The sequence below is a fragment of the Eptatretus burgeri genome, chromosome 13, assembly GCF_056783735.1.
Source record: "Eptatretus burgeri isolate ZD-2024b chromosome 13, Ebu_testis_v1, whole genome shotgun sequence".
NCBI lineage: Eukaryota > Metazoa > Chordata > Myxini > Myxiniformes > Myxinidae > Eptatretus > Eptatretus burgeri.
In genome coordinates, this window is record NC_140973.1 from 56,370,188 (window position 1) to 56,387,778 (window position 17,591).

Here is a 17,591-nt window from a genome sequence, read left to right on the forward strand (position 1 = left end):
AGTCAGGCTTTACACCAAAGAGGTCAACGATTGACCGTATCCTTGCACTTCGTGTCCTCACCGAACGCAGACGAGAGTTTCGGCAGGGGCTGCTTGCAGCCTATGTTGATCTCTGTAAAGCGTTCGATTCAGTGAATCGGGATGTCCTCTGGAGGATTCTTGGTCTTCGTGGGGTGCCACCAAAACTGATCGATCTGATGTCTGAACTCTACTCTGGTACTGAGAGTGCTGTGAAGTGTGGTGGTACCATCTCTGACTTATTTCCAGTTGTTACTGGAGTTCGTCAGGGGTGTGTACTTGCCCCCACACTTTTCAGCACTTGTATGGACTGGATTTTTGGGAGGATGTCGGAGAGATCAAGTTGCGGTGCATCGTTTGGCAATGTCAAGATCTCGGACCTTGATTTTGCAGATGATGCAGTCATCTTTGCGGAGACTTTAGACATCCTCTTGGGGGCCCTCGAGGTGCTGAATGAGGAGTCGGAGCCGTTGGGATTACGGATTTCTTGGGTCAAAACAAAGATCCAGGCTTTCGGTGACATCTTGGATGCTGCTGTCCTGTCTGTGTCTGTTTGTGGTGAGGATGTTGAGGTCGTGGATAGATTCACTTACCTTGGCAGTGATATTCATGTCTCCGCAGGTTGTGAGCCGGAGGTCAATAGACGTCTGGGTCGGGCCTGGGGAGTCATGGATTCACTGGATCATGGGGTGTGGCGCTGCCGGTACCTGTGCGGGAGGACGAAAGTCCGAGTCTTCAGGTCCTTGGTACTTCCAGTCTTGCTCTATGGGTGCGAGACTTGGACTTTGACCAAGGATCTGAGACGGAGACTTAATTCCTTTGGTACCAGGTCTCTTCGGAGAATCCTTGGCTATCGCTGGTCGGATTTTGTGTCCAACGAGCGGTTGCTGAGAGAGACTCGGATGAGATTTGTTACCTGCATAGTCCGTGAGCGTCAGCTGCGGCTGTATGGACATGTGGCTCGTTTTCCTGACGCTGATCCTGCTCACCAGATTCTCTCAGCGAGGGAGTCTCATGAGTGGAGGAGGCCAGTGGGCCGACCACGTGCCTCATGGTTGCAGCAGGTTGACCATCATCTCAAGGAGATGGGGATGGGCCTGGCATCTGCCTGGGGGATGGCCAGACGGAGGCCCCTGGAGTACCGGCGGAAAGTGGACGCAGCGACGCGCTGTTCTGGCACATGCTCCCATACCTGACCTGATAGGGCAAAAAGTCAATTTAGGCCAAAGGTCAACAACAGGTGGTATTTCTAAAATTCTCAATTTTCATCCAATTTACTTGAAATTTGAACAGAAACTGCCTATCAGGTCACTGAATTCAACTGCAAATAACTTTTTGAGGTCAAAAGGTCAACAAAGGCCAAATTTGTAAAATCATCAATTTTCATCTGATTGACTTGAAATTTGAAGAGGATTTGCCTATTTGGTCATTGAATTCAACCACCAATTATTTTTAAGGGAAAATTTGTATTTGGGATTTCACAAATATTGTGCTCTGCATGACATCTTTCATGTTTGTCTGTCTGTGAGTACGATGTATCAAAAAGTTGTGGACCGATTCAGATGAAACTTGTGGATGAGTTGTGTAGGTGACAAGAACAAGCTGATTAGATTTTGGTTAAGGTCTGGATGCAGATCTGGCCTATCAGTAGGATCTTCTTCTTCTGTAACGGCGACTGTTATTCTACGTTCTTGTGGGGTCACCCCGGAAAAGCTTGGCCCAAGTCTTCACACAACGGCTGACCAGGCCTGATGGTCGACTAGTTAGGAAAGGAATTTAGAATTTGTTCATGATTTTTTTTTTGGTTTTATTTTGTATACTTTGTAAAGACTCATATAAAAGCTAACACGCAGAACATACGAGTTTAACAAAGGGAGGAGACAAGAGGGGTGGGAGAGGGAAGCACAGCAACAGTAGGGAAGAGAGACATTAGGAGATCTGTGGAAGAGAGAGGGATGGGGCACGGTACACAGGGTAAACAAGATGGGCACCGCAGAGACTTTCAGGAAGGAAAACAGGGAATTTAAAGGAGGTGGGTTTGGGGTGTATTGACGGGGGTAGATAAGATCATGGTTTTGGATGGAGGAAGATATGAGATGGTGGTGAACAGCTGTTTTTGAAGACCTGGAGGGCAGTGAGTGGTTGGAATGAGCTTTATATATTAGATATTGTGACGTTTCTGGGAACTGAGACCCATAGGCAATGGCACATAACATTCATGGTGCCGGCGATAGCTTGCCTACTCTCCATGCAGGACACGGTGGGATCTTTAACGTCCACCAACAGATGCCGACAGACAGGACGCCCGCTTATCGTCCATCCGAGGGACAACACACACATTAATGAATCACCCTGCCTGCAAAACACTGGGATGACAGTTTATAGCTGGGCCAGGAATCAAATCCAGGCTAGACAGTTTAGAAGCGAGTGTGCATACCTCGATGCCATCCTACCAGCCCTGGCTGATCGGTGGGATACAAAACGTAAACTGTCCAGCCTAGTAGAGGTTTGTGCTCTCCCACTTGCCATTGTAGTTTTGATATAATGGAAACATAGTACTGTATACTGATTGATCCATCGATGGCATTCTGACAACATGAGGCAGGTTTTTCCATGGTTAAGAAGAGATGTGGTTTTTATTATTTTTGGTTTTGATCTCCGTATTTTAAAACTGAGCTGAACAATGGAGGGGTGACCTTGACTCACAATAGAGCAGAGGAAGTTGGCATACAAGCGAGGATGGACAAATCTGGTATAAAAGAACACTCTAATGCAAGAATTGGGACATATGCAGACAGGACAAGGAAACCAAGTGGGATGATTATACAAGGAGTGTGGGAAGTAGAAGGAATTATTCATTCGTTGCATTCATTTATTGACCTAGTAAAAGTTTGGAATGCTTTATAAAATGATTTAAGTTTGTGGTATTATCCTTTCATCCTCTTTTTTTTTGTCTGTCTGCTCCAGAATAATTAAAGTTAAATGTACGAGCTGAGAGACATTGAAGGCAGCCAGTTTGAAGAAGTTCCACAAACTGGCTCATTTCTACCATGTCTCCCCCATGGTGCCTGCACAATTCTGTCCGTGGGGGGGAGGGGTGGGGGGAGGAGGGGGAGTGCAAAACGCCCACGTGTCTCGTGCGTTTTCTCATTCTTTAAATCAAAACTCGTGTTTATGATACAACTTGTATAAAAGCCCGTCAAAAGTGACGATTGTTCGAAATTTGAATTGTTTGTACCCTCTGCGTTTGCCGATCCAAATTCACCATTCGCTTCATGATTTTTCTTTAACCCTTCCTTTACCTAATCTAATGCAATCCTTATCAAAATAAATAGATAGATAATAATAAAAATAATTTAAAAAAAACAAATAAAAACGGTCTTATAATGTTTCAACTTCCTCTTTCACACGTGTGGTTCTCGTTATTGTATCATAATTCATTACTCTTATTCTACTTCAACAGACTGTTTTCAATGCAACCTTTCCTCCATCCCATGTCTAAAACGTCCCATTGTTACAATGTTTCTTTTCTCCATTATCTTAATTCACCTTTATTGCATCCCTCACGTAATGTCTTCCATCGCATCTCTGACTTAAATATTTAAAATCTCAGTTTGCAATGCATGTACATGTTCCATCAATCGTCCTTCTTTTTCCAACTTCAGTGCCAATTCACCCCACCTCCTTACATGTCCTTCCTCCAAACCCATCACCTGTTATCCCCTCTCCTTATCCCTCCAATCTTGCCCGTCATTCTACCTCTGCTCTTAGCACCCCTTTACTGTCTTCTGCTTCAGTATCAGCTCCTCCTCTGTTGTCCCAAAGTGTGTGGTGCTCTAACATCTGTGGGCTCCATTCCAACCAAACAGATATCTCACACTCTCAATCAGTACACTTGTCAACACCACAAACATCCTCCTTCCTTCCTCTCATCACACCCCCCCTCTTCCCAACTGCTCAAATCTTGTACCCTCCCCCCCCCTTGCCCACTCCCTTCTTCACCATACCACCACCAAATCTCATCTTTCCCCTCTCCTCACCTCTCCCATCACCCTCCTCCTCCTTGGCCATGCCTGCTCTTATCCTCTCCCCTCCCTCTCAAAGCTTCCCCCTCACCCCTCCCTCTCAAACCAACCTTCACACTCTTTCCCCCTCCCAGCTTCCCTCTCACCATTCTCAAAAACTCCCCCTTACTCTTTTTTCTCAACTCTCCCCACTCACCCTTCTCTCTCCAATCACCCCCCTCACTCTCCCTTCTCAAAGTTGCCCCCCATCACATCCACAAAGCTGCCTCCTTCCCCTGTCCTCTCTCCTACATCTCACCACTCCACCTCCTCCAATCTTCAGCTGCCTTCTGCCCCCTCTCTGATTACTCCCCATTATGCCTCAACCCAGTACCACCGAGCCTTTTCTCCTCCTCATCCGGCCTTCTTCCCTAGCTCTTCTGCAATCGCCCACACTCTTTCAACAATGCTCCTTACCTTCCCCCCTCCTCCCTCGTCCTACCCCCCCTCCCCTGCACCCAAAGCCTCCTCCCTCCCTCCACCTTAACAGTGAAGACCTCAAACATCTGGGGCCTTCACTCAAACCTGACAGATCTTTCCATACAGGTTGCCACTGACAAACCAGACATAATCTGCTTAACAGAAACTTTCCTCCTTCAAGACGTCTCTGACTCCCTAGTATCTCTCCCTGGTTACTCCCTCCTCCGGTATGATAGACCTAATCCTCGTCCTGGTGGAGGAGTTGCGCTCTTCATCAAAGACTCTATTCCTCACTCTCCATGCACTGCCCTCACTCCCCCACGCCTCCAGGAATACCTCTGGCTATGGGTTCCCCTCCACACCCACCTCCTGTTTATATGTGTGTTATACTGTCCATCAAACAGTGATGACTCTATTTACACCTCGCTCGCCAAAAACATGGACCAACTTCTAGCCTCTCACCCCAACTCTCTCTTCCTCATATTTGGTGACTTAAATTGCCATCATGACAGTTGGTTGGGTGTGGGTACCTCCCTCACCTGCCATGGCACGTGGCACTTCAGCAACTTCAGCAACATGGCACTTGGCACCTCCCTCACCTGCCATGGCACTTCAGCAAAAGACTTCTGCAAATCATTGCGACTGACTCAATCAGTCAACTTCCCAAACTGGATCTCAACCAACGGTACTCCCTCTCTTCTGGATCTGATTTTGACCACTTTCCCTGAAACTATTTGCTGTTCTTCCTCTGTTCCAATTGGTTCATCTGACCACATGCTTGTCAAAGTAGACATTTCTCTTGCTGTTATTAGAGAAACACCCCAGTGCTGTTGAGTCTGGCATTTCACTCAGGCTGACCGGCAGGGTCTTCAAACAGCCATGAAACTTCTAGACTGGTCTCCCATCTCTACTTTCTCCAACATAAACTTGTCCTGGGAATTCTTTCAAAAAAACTTGCTCTCTCTCATGCACATATTTATCCCACCTCGTCTTCAGTTGTCCTACCCTTCCTCCCGCCCATGGTACACTGAAGCTTGTGGCGAGGCAGTTGTCCTGAAACAACTTGTCTTTGCCTCATGGAAAGCATATTCAACTGAGAGCAATCTCAGTTCCTTCCATAAAGTTTGCAACAAGTGTGTGTCTACCCTGAGGAGAGCCAGGAAACAACATCTTTCTAATCTCAAGTCTGAATTCTCAAACCTCTCTCCCTCCTCCAAATCCTGGTGGCGTCTAGTTAAGTCTGTTTCCAGTGTATGTTCCCCCTCCATTCCCTCCCTTTCCTCAAATGGCCGCACAGCTGACACCGCACTTGAAAAGGCTGAATGCCTCAACTCCGTGTTTGCATCGAAATCTTGTGTCCGAAAACCATCGATTTCTGTACCCACCTTACCCAGTTGCACCCAATTGTCCCTGAACTCTGTCTCCTTTTCTTCTGACAAAGTGGAGAACTTGCTGTCAAATCTCGACTCAGATTCTGCAACCGGTCCAGACGGCATCAGCCCACGTATCCTAAAAACCTGCTCTTCTGCTCATGCTCACCCTCTCTGTTCTATTCACCCTCTCATTTGCTCAAGGTCATCTGCCATCTGCTTGGAAATCAGCAAACATTACCGCTCTGCATAAAGAGGTGCAAAAACTGTTCCCTGCAACGACAGACCAATCAGCCTTTTCGCAATCATCAGCAAGGTTATCCATCATCACTTCAGACATTAAATCCTTCCTCTTCTTCAATGGCTTGATTTCTGATCATCAATTTGGATTCAGACCAGGTCACTCCACTCCACCTTGGATATGCTGCTTCTGCTCTCCCAACAATTAATGGAGGCCCTCAATGCCAGACATGAAATCGGAGCCATCGCCCTCGACATATCGCGTGCTTTCGATACAGTCTGGCACCCCGCCCTGCTTAACAAACTCTCTTCTTCTGGTATCCAAAACCATCTCCACTCATGGCCCGCAGACTTCCTCTCCTGTCGCAGCCAATGTGTGGCCCTAAATGGAGTTCTCTCATCCCCTCTTCCGGTCGAGGCTGGAGTTCCTCAAGGCAGTGTTCTGGGCCCTGTTCTTTTTCTGGTTTTCCTCACTGATCTCTCTGACTCTGGAAAATCCTCTTTATCTCTTTGCTGATGACTCCACTCTGCTGCACCATCTGCCATCCCTTAGATTCGCAAGCAGCAGCTTCTTCCCTCTCTGCAGATCTGGATAAAATCACAAGCTGGTGCAACACGTGGAACATGTCTTTCAATCCTGACAAATCTCACACTCTCACTATGTCTCTCCGAAAGGACTGTCTGGAAACCGCCCCCATCTACTTTCTCAACAATCCTCTGGTAGCATTCCTTTCATTCAAGCTTCTGGGACTCACTATCTACCATGATCTTTCCTGGGAAAGCCACATTTCCAAACTGGCCTCCAAAGCCAGTCGCTGCTTAGGCATCCTCCATAGTGCAAAGTCCTTCCTCGGCCCACCTGAGATAGTGACCACATACAAAGCTTTCGTCCATAACCTGATAGAGTCCTGCTCTCCCCTCTGGGCTCGTGCTCCTGCCTCTCACCTTTCTTGGATTCATGCTGTGGAAACCAAGGCATTTTGGATCATTGGTATCTCGCACGGTGAGGCTGAGTCTTTGGGCCTCTCACTCTCTCACCACAGGCAGATTGGTGGTCTTTCTGTCTTCTACCATCTCCTCTCCGGTTTTGCCCCTCACTGCTCTGTCTGCGATAGATCCGCCCCCCCTCCCCCCCAATATTTCCGCAGGGCACTCAAGGTCCGCCAGCAACTTCCTTCTGGTCAGGTCAGGTCAGGTATGGGAGCATGCGCCAGAGCAGCGCGTCGCTGCGTCCACTTTCCACCGGAACTCCAGGGGCCTCCGTCTGACATCTCCCAGGCAGATGCCTGGCCCATCCCCATCTCCTTGAGATGCCGATCAACCTGCTGCAAGCAGGAGGCACGTGGTTGGCCCATTGGCCTCCTCCACTCATGAGACTCCCTCGCTGAGAGAATCTGGTGAGCAGGATCAGCATCAGGAAAATCAGCCACATGTCCATACAGCCGCAGCCGACGCTCATGGACTATGCAGGTAACAAATCTCATTTCAGTCTCTCTCAGCAACCGCTCTATGGACACAAAGTCCAACCAGCGATAGCTAAGGATTCTCCGAAGAGACCTGGTACCAAAGGAATTAAGTCTCCATCTCAGATCCTTGGTCAGAGTCCAAGTCTCACATCCATAGAGCAAGAATGGAAGCACCAAGGACCAGAAGACTCGGACTTTCGTCCTCCTGCACAGGTACCGGCAACACCACACCCCATTATCCAGTGAATCCATGACTCCCCAGGCCCGACCCTGACTTCTATTGACCTCTGACTCACAGCCAGCAGATACATGAATATCACTGCCAAGGTAAGTGATCACTGGTAATACTACCAAAATCACGAATCACTGCTCGCCTTCACTCTTTCATTCCTCCTTTTTCCTACCTTTGGAACAAACTCCCACACTCTCTTCAATCCCACTCTTCCCTCCAGGTCTTCAAAACAGCTGTTCACCACCACCTCTTATCTTCCCTCATCCAAAGCCATGATCTTTTATACCCCTGCTCATCCACCCAAAACCTATCTCCTTCAAATCCTCTGCTTTCCTTCCCGAAAGTTCCCTGTCGTGTAAGGTCCTGAAAGTCCCTGTGGTGTCCATGTTGTTTACCCATGTCCCCCACCCCATCCCTCTCCCTTCCACAGATCTCCTTATGTCTCTGTTCCCCACTGGTTTGTCATTCCCTTTCCTGCCCCTCTTGTCTCCTGCCCCCCTTGTGCATTCTCTGCGTTAGCTCTCATATGAGCCTCGACAATATATTCAGCAAAAAAAATCAAAATATTCAAGGACACTGGGAGATATCGTGATGGTTCTGCAAAACTGTCACTCCCTGAGGCAGTGGCACACAACATATACCGTGCTTCCCAACATCGTTATCTCATTAGTATTCATTTTAGATAGCCCTTGCCTTATGTGTCATGAGTTTACGGGTCAATGTGCGTTGCGTGGGCTTTAGGTAGGTTTTTCTGCCCCTTTTTACCTATCTTGCTTTGCTGCACATGCAAACCTCTACTTCCTTCATGCATGCAGACACACTAAAGACCATAGCAACAGGCAGTCATTCGCAGACGTATACCAAAACTAATCACATCACATGCCATTAACCAACGGGCATTACACCTCAGTCTTCACCATGCTCAAACCCCAATGCTACATTTCATACACTAACAGGGTTCCTTCAGTATAATCACCACACCATCAAACCACAACTCAAGCTCGCTGACATTCACCATTGATGCCACAAACACGATGCCAACCACCACCACCATGCCAGAACTCACTACTATGCTGTCGCAGCCATCATTCAACCACGATCACTGCAAATGACAGCCACCGCCTTTTGGGACCGACAGGGAATGGGCATGCCATTGCCGATGCTTGGGTCTGGATGTACAGACGTCTAACTTGAGGTGCAAGTGTGTGCTAAGCTACATTCGACGTTGTGTAGTTACTCACTGAAGCTCCACTCAATTATGTCCTCCATTGCGTATTTGGCATCCTCGAAGACAAACATCCAAGAAGGTCAAAGCAGTTGAGACTTGTAGTTTTGGCAGGAATTTGTAATTTGTTCAGTATGCCTACGATAACTCATGTCGTCTTCATGAACAACACTGGGATCTTTAACATCCATTAATATCGAATGCCAGCAAACAGAACAGCCAGATGAACGTCCCACTGTAGGACAATGCATCTTGTGATTGAATTGGCTCTACCCTGCAAAGCACCCCTGCAAGACAGTTTATAGTCGGGTGGAGAATCGAAGCCAGACTAGACAGCTATAAGCTTGCTCACCCTGCACCATCCTGTCACATGGAAAGCAAGCAAGGAATGAAAAAATATTCATAAGTTTTTTGTAGTTTACTCGCAAAACACACACTGGTATCAAAAGCTATTCAGCTGTCTTTTTCATAGCAGACACAATGCAAGATATAATTTTTTGTTCTTCTCGTTGTTGCTGCTGTTGCTGTTTCAGAAACTTCACCTTTGAACGTTGCACATTTGATCAGTCCAAAGCAATGGATGAGCTGAGCTGAGAGACGTGAGAAAATCGTGGCAAGTTGCATGCATCAAGCAAGCTCTTGCAACATCTAAAAAAAATGCAACTTTGATTTTTGTTGTGTGGAGGAAATCATTTCGACTGATTTTGTTTTGTTTTTTTAAACAGCAGCTTATTAAATTTAGGTTTTACAGCAGTTGGCTAAAGTTAGTCGCTATCGCTTTGAATATCCCGATTTGAAGCAGTGTTTTTTACTTTCCAGGCCATGTGAGGTGGAGCAAGATGAATGCATGGGAGTTCATTCACTTTCCAGGCATGCAAGTTAGGTTTCCAGGTAACAAGATCACTGCACGTGAGTTTATTTACTTTCCAGATCATGCGAGTTGGGTTTCCAGGATACAAGATCACTGCACACAAGTTTGTTTACTTTCCAGATCATGCGACTTGGGTTCCCAGGTCACAATATCACTGCACGTGAGTCTGTTTACTTTCCAGATCATGCGAGGTGGGTTTCCAGGTCACAAGATCACTGCACACAAGTTCGTTTACTTTCTGGATCATGCGAGTTGGGTTTCCAGGCCACAAGATCACTGCACGTGAGTTTGTTTACCTTCCAGATCATGCGAGATGGGTCAAGATTACTGTACACGAGTTTGTTTACTTTTCAGATCATATGAGGTGGGTTTCCAGGTCACAAGATCACTGCATGCAAGTTCGTTTACTTTCCGGATCATGCGAGTTGGGTTTCCAGGCCACAAGATCACTGCACGTGAGTTTGTTTACTTTCCAGATCATGCGAGATGGGTCAAGATCACTGTACACGAGTTTGTTTACTTTCCAAGTCATGCGAGTTGGGTTTCCAGGCCACTGAATCACTGCACGTGAGTTCGTTTACTTTCCAGACCATGCGAAGTGGGACAAGATCACTGTACACGAGTTTGTATACTTTCCAGATCATGCGACGTGGGACAAGATCACTGTACACGAGTTTGTTTACTTTCCAAGTCATGTGAGTTGGGTTTTTAGATCAGAAGATCACTGCATGCGAGTTCAGTTCGTTTACTTTCCAGACCATACAAGGTGGGATAAGATCACTGCACATAAGTTTGTTTACCTTGCAGGTCATGTGAGGTGGTTTTCCAGGTCACAAGGTCACTGCACAAAAGTTTGTTCACCTTCAAGGTCACAAGATCACTGCACAAACGCTTGTTTACCTTTGAGGTCATGTGAGGTGAGTTTCCAGGTCACAAGATCACTGCACATGAGTTTGTTTACTTTCCAGGTCATGTGAGGTGGGCCAACCTCACTGCACACGAGTTTGTTTACTTTCCAGATCATGCGAGGTGGGTCAAGATCACTGTACACGAGTTTGTTTACTTTCCAGTTCATGCAAGGTGGGTTTTCAGGTCACAATATCACTGCACGTGAATTTATTTACATTCCAGGTCATACCTGGTGGGACAAGATCACTGCACAAAAGTTTGTTTACCTTCCAATCACAAGATCACTGCATGCAAGCTTGTTTACCTTCGAGGTCATGCGAGGTGAGTTTCCAGGTCACAAGATCTCTGCACATGAGTTTGTTTACGTTCCAGGTCATGCGAGGTGGGTTTTCAGGTCACAAGATCACTGCATGCCAGTTTGTTTACTTTCCAGGTCATACACGGTGGGACAAGATCACTGCACAAAAGTTTGTTTACCTTCAAGGTCATAAGATCACTGCATGCATGCTAGTTTACCTTCTAGGTCATGCAAGGTGTGTTTCCAGGTCACAAGATCACAGCATATGAGTTTGTTTACTTTCCAGATCATGCGAGGTGGGTCAAGATCACTGTACACGAGTTTGTTTACTTTCCAGATCATGCAAGATGGGTTTTCGAATCACAAGATCACTGCACATGAGTTCATGCGAGGATTCTGTGACTGTGTTGGTGAAAGATCAGCCGTGCTCAAAGTTGTGCAAAGTTGCTTATAAGCAAAGTTGATTGAGATCCCATGTGCCCAGCGTTGCGCAGAGTCACCAATCATTTGGGACTCATCAGCCAGTTGTGATAAAGGTTGCACAAGATCATGAAACCTAATTTGTCCGAGGTTGCACACCATCACTCGAATTGGCAAATCACCATGTATATCTACAAAATGCAAGACTTAGTGAAAGATCCATTATGCAAGAGGTTGCATGCAGGCTAGATCCCAAATGAGGTAGAATGTTGAAAGGTCATCCGAGGTCATACAAAATTGCGAATAACGAGATTGCCTGAGCTTTACATAAAATCGCGTATGAGCAACGTTGAGTGTGATTTTTGCAACTTAGTAGCTAAGCTAAGTCATATGAGGTCATGTATGGATGAAATATTCCTGGTGTTGGCTTAATGGTTAGGTTGGTGGGTTTGTGATCCTAGGGTCCTGAATTCAAATCCTGCTCTCCGTTAAATTAATACCAGGTGGGGTTGACTCAGCCTGTCATCCTTCTGAGATCGGAAAAGTGAGTACCTGCTTGCTGGGATGATTGAGCCATTCGAGTATCCTGCGTCAGAATGGTGACCCATTCATGGTTGTGTGCAATAGCCCAAGAGACTGCTTTGGCAGCTCCAATGCTCTGTACAGAGTTTGGGCCCAATGGATGGATGGATGGATGAATGAAATTATGTGAGGTCGACTACAAAATCCACTTCGACTTCAATGGCCCCAATTAATCCCACTTTATTGTGGTGTTGGCTGCAATAGTTTTCCCTCACCACACCCGTCCATCCTGAGAACCCTCTCTCTGCACACCCACCTCTCTCATGTCCCTTTCCACCTCATCTTTGGTCCGCCTCTTGTCCTCCTACCAACAGCTTATTTTCCTGAGCACAATGCCTTCCTCCCTCTTGAGCATACTGTATGCTCTAAGGAATGCACACGTGAGTCCGATGTCTTTTCACGAGTGTCCTGACCTCCTCATATCCTCCTATTCCTTTGCCTCAGAGAGATTCCCATCAGCTCTGTAAGCATTCGCATCTCTGTCCACTGTGGAAATCTCTCCTCTTCTTCCTTTCTCAAGACCAAGTGTCTGCTCCATATGAGAGAACTGGTCTTGTTATACCATTTTGTGAATAAAACCCCTCAGCCTAACCAGAATTTTTCTATCATGTCACCCCAGTAACACTCTTTCATCTTTCTCTCTCTCACATCTTCGTGACAACCACTGACTTCTTCCAAAGTAGAAACTAGCTGCGGTACTTGAATTCTGCCATTTGATTGATCTCCCTGCCTAACCTATCCTTAATATTCACATCACCTCTTCCTTCTCTATTTCTCACCATTGCCTCCGTTTTCCCATTGAATCCCCCCTTGGAGCCTCCAGAAAAGATAATTATAAAACACACACACACACACACACACACACACACACACACACACACACACACACACACACACACACACACACACACACACACACACACACACACACACACACACACACACACACACACAGTTCATTTTCTATGTACAACCATTATTCAAAGAAAGATGTAGGGATGGTTTCACATGATTATTTCTCATGACCAATCCTTCCTAGTTTACATACTTTTTGGAGTAATATCCCGAAATCTTTTTTCATTTTTTAAAAATGTTTTTATACATACAAGTGTGTGTGTAAATATATTGGTGATGTTGCTGTGCCTCCCCAGCCAATCTGGTGATGGTCACCCCATCCCTCCGGAGAAATTGAGTTGATAAAGTAATAGATTGAATTAATATGGTGTTGATGTATGTAGCACAAGAATGAGGGGGCAAATGGCTTCCTTCATTTATGTGCCTTGCATTCCTTCTTCATTTAAAGGACTTTGGTTACAATTCCAGGAATTAACTTCACAGGAGTCACATCTTCCGATGTCATCTCACATCACGAGTGGATGTCAAGACTTCTCAAGATGAAATGCTTGCATTTATTAATTATTATTTACACTCTTCTGTCACACACATTCAACGAGGGCTGGAAAGATGGCCTAGAAGTATGTACACTTGCTTCCAAGCCTGGGTTCAAATCTTGGCTCAGGTATTAACTGCCATCCCGGTTTCTTGCAGGCACGGCGAGGCATCAACATGTGTGCCATCCCTCAGTTGGATGTTGAACTGGGTGTCCCGTCTACCAGCATTAGTTGGTGGACGTTAAAAATTCCATGACGTCCTTCACAAAGAGTGGGCAAGCTATCGCAGGCACCTTGGCTAAATTCCTGCTCTTCCCTGCAGGGGGCACTGCATCAACGGCACAGTCGCACTCCCAGCAATGATGCAATCAGCATCACACTCTGCATATTAAATTAATTAAGGACTCTGGACTGTTTGCATAAAATTCCCTTATCCTTAAAGAAAGATTCTCCTTGAGGTCCACTGCGATTCCTTTGCGAAGGATTTCCATCAGGGCTGTTGCATAAACTACCCATTGTAAATCCCCAGGTAAGGATCTCGTTAAGGGTGAGGAAATCCTTATAGGAACCGTTGTTATGCTAGGCAACCAATCAGATTAGAGAGAGGAAGAGAGAAGTGTCCGATTAAAGAGAAAAAGAAGAGGTGCCCGAAAAGCTTGATGACGGCGAAGCAATCCACAAACTGGCTTCAGGAAGAGACAGAAGCACTAGTGGAGGTTTTTCTTAAGCATGAGAGACAATACATTATATAGTTGTATGATGTTTGTGGTTGAAGTACTTTTTTGTTTAATTACAACACTATATATAATATAACTATAAATAGTGTATAATTGTTAAGAATACCTCGATTTAGGTAAGACCTGGGTTCACAGGGTAAATCGGGATTCCCCCGAGTCGAACAATGTCCCACACGTTTCTTTATGACATGGAATTGACGAGTTAATGGACTGAAGAGCACGCTGCATTCAATCTGTTTATTACGTACGCAGTGGACCTTTTTTTACTGGGGTCACCGTCGGTTTCAATGGAATTGATATCTGAATAACCTGAACATGAAGTAATGAATGCTCACATCATGAAAGTACCGCTGCACTAGCAGCACGGACTAACAACTCGTTCAACTGCACCTGCAGTACCTACACCAGAACACACCTTGACGTCAGCTCAGATATCACGTGTGGGATTGTCAATGAGATGGAATTTATAAATAAATTATTTAAAACATTGTTTTGGAAATGACTCCTCGCCAGGGGATCAAAGATCCTTCATGTGATTCTAGTTATTCCTTATTACGTGGTTTTGATCATGGTTTCCGTGAAGAGCACCTTTTGGAAACTCAAAGGATGGTGTTTGAGGATGGGGGAGTGCTCCCTTGAGTTTAAGGAAAAACTGAAGGAATATTCGAATATGCAACAATCCTCAAATTCAGGATGTTCTGAAGGGAAAACGTGAGGAAATATTTTTAGTTTAAGTAAATCCTCAAATCTTTCCTCAAGGATGCTTAATGCAACCGGGCCTCTGCAATTAAGAAACTGTCTCTCGGAACAAAATGACCAGAGGTCATGCAAGTCAGAATGGGTGTCGTAACTTGTGGCTAAAGAAGGGATAATCATTCGGACATTCCCCACTCCTTGATATCTACACGCATGTATCGACCATGAGCGAAGCAATAAGATTGCCTTCAATTGCATTTCTACATGTGACACTGAGCTGCTCCAATAGGTATTGCAGGCAAACAGATTGCGAAGAGCCATAAACCGACACCAGGTATCTGTCTGCATAGTGCACACACCGTGAGAGATGTCAGAGTGTGCTACATCCTTTAAACCATTTATTTGTTGATCCGAACCGTATTGTTTTAATTGTCCTTTGAGATACCCTAATTGGCAGAAGTAGTCTTTGCATAAAACTGAACCCTTGAAAACAGACGCCTACTCACACTGAGTGAGTGCATGGAAGACATCCACCCACACTCGAATATAATGAAGTAAATCGTGAATAATAAGCAAACCCTGCAATAAACCGCCTTGGAGAGAAAAAACAACTGGATATACATTTTATTTATGCTGTGATTCTCTCCATGACGTAAGCACATTTCTGATTAGGAATTCATCCTGAAGAGGTTATGAAAACGGAAGTCACACAAATGGAAAACACACAGAAAGCTGAATGTTTAACAAGAGGGAGTATAACAGAAATACACATCTGTGAGCAACACCAGATGACGAGAGATGGAACAGAATGCGCACATGAAACTTCTTGCGTATTACCAGTTCCCATGAGGACCATCCATCTGCCTCGATGACTGACTTTCATCCGATCTTCCTCCTGGCTCTCGACCATGCGCACTTGAATTACAATTGTTTTTCAAAATGGTGCACAACATACATATATGTACAGGGTGGCCTGAAAGTCGTTTTACCCCTGCTAAATTTCTCCAGATCTAATGACATTTCCCCCCCACGTCGTCCAGATCTAACGACTCTAGACAACTGTGCGTTGGGTATCATCGAGGAGAAAGTGTTGATAAACCAAGATATGACGATGAAGAATTGCGCATTGCAGTAGTGGCCTCTTTTGCACAGGTGACTCCACAAGATGTTGAAGAGGACTTGGTGATGAATTCAGTGGTGCAAGTAGAATGATGGAGTGCATACCAATACAAAGACTGATTAATTATTTAAGTACTGCACAATATAAAACCTGTATATTAGAAGAGTTTAAGAACAAATGCTTTACTGGGGAGGGGTAACGGGACTTTCAGGCCACCCTGTATATGAAATAAGCTTGTGCCTGAAATTGTGCACAAAAAATTGAGTGGCTCACGAGCTACCCTGACAAATGTCGAATGAAACAAATGATGTTTTATGATGTAGGCTCTATGTTGTGCCCTTCCCAATGCCATTATACCTCCTTTATTGTTACAATTTGTCACGATTACAAAGGTTTCTCAGGATGTTGACCATCTTGCCTCCCATATAATGACCGGCATGGAGTTCTCCCTTTCAGATGAGCTTTTGCAATGTGCATCGATCTTCTCGAATTACATGAGTGACTTGCACCGAGCTACACCTTCGGTTGAGTTTGTGTGTCTCGTTGCACACAAAATCATGACTGGGACTGAATTAAGGCAATCTCGATGCAACTTACTGCTCCGTTCAGCATGGTGAATTAGCAGGTATGGTACTTGCTCATCATACACAATTTCAGGAGCCTGGTGTTGGCGCAGTGGTTAGGGCAGCGGCTTGGGATCCAAAAGGTCCCGAGTTCAAGCCCCGTTGGGCCACTGAATTAATACACCAGGGGGTTGACTCAACCTGTCATCCTTCCGAGGTCGGCGAAATGAGTACCAGTGTACTGGGCCGGTGTATACCCCGGTTAAAATTGGTGTACCATATCCCTGTGTTGTAAGAGGCGACCAGGGTTGCGTCAGGAAGGGCATCCGGCGTAAAACATGTGCCAAATCACGATGCGGATCATACAGATGATCCGCTGTGGCGACCCCTAACGGGAGCAGCCGAAAGAAGAAGAAGAAGAAGGTACTTGCTCATCTGTGTATACAGTGACTAAAACAAAGCCATGGTCTCATAGACCAACTCGTCCTGTCTTATTTCTCATGAAGTGAATTGATCTAAAGAAGGGTTGACCGCTTGGTGTTCTCATTTGAAAGTTGAAACCCTGGCTCACCTTGTAGGGAACCCTGATTCAAATCCCACATACTTTGTGTGTCTGTCCCTCATCTACTGATGTCCTTGTCATTCCAGTAAAAGTACATCAATGTCTACTATTGTCTTAGTAATGCCTGCAATTTGTGTACAAACTCATTCCATGAGTTTCAAATCAATGTGGAAGGAATTTTTTTTTTCCAAAAGTGATGTATAATAATTTTTGATGTCAGGTTGAATGTGATGACGTGATACACACTATTGCATCATCATCATTGCTCGATAGTGACATATGGTCGTACATTTAGTTGTGAATTTCATCGTATGTAATGGGTTTACATTTTATTCTTCCCTTTTGTCACGGTAATAGGCAGTTACCTGAATTGTGAAGCATGATAAAGAGTTATAGAAAAGGCTGTA

The 17,591-nt window shown here is 45.5% G+C and overlaps 1 protein-coding gene across 2 annotated transcripts in view; it reads left to right on the plus strand.

The window, feature by feature from the left end:
• LOC147014533 (uncharacterized) overlaps positions 1 to 15,530 on the plus strand; it is a 28,801-nt gene extending 13,271 nt beyond the window's left edge. The window contains exons 3-10 of one of the 2 annotated variants that reach the window (XR_015050793.1): positions 9,855 to 10,188; positions 10,283 to 10,361; positions 10,546 to 10,601; positions 10,714 to 10,774; positions 10,875 to 10,935; positions 11,038 to 11,136; positions 11,249 to 11,348; positions 11,451 to 15,530. Coding sequence is in view for 1 of the 2 variants with exons in the window: in XM_085852541.1 (XP_085708667.1) it covers positions 10,152 to 10,188; positions 10,283 to 10,361; positions 10,495 to 10,601; positions 10,714 to 10,774; positions 10,875 to 10,935; positions 11,038 to 11,136; positions 11,451 to 11,567 (561 nt within the window). In the remaining variant the exon portion in view is untranslated. Of the gene's footprint in view, positions 1 to 9,568; positions 10,189 to 10,282; positions 10,362 to 10,494; positions 10,602 to 10,713; positions 10,775 to 10,874; positions 10,936 to 11,037; positions 11,137 to 11,248; positions 11,349 to 11,450 lie in introns of both variants that reach the window. The other variant, XM_085852541.1, reaches the window with a different exon arrangement.
• Positions 15,531 to 17,591: the final 2,061 nt, after the last annotated feature.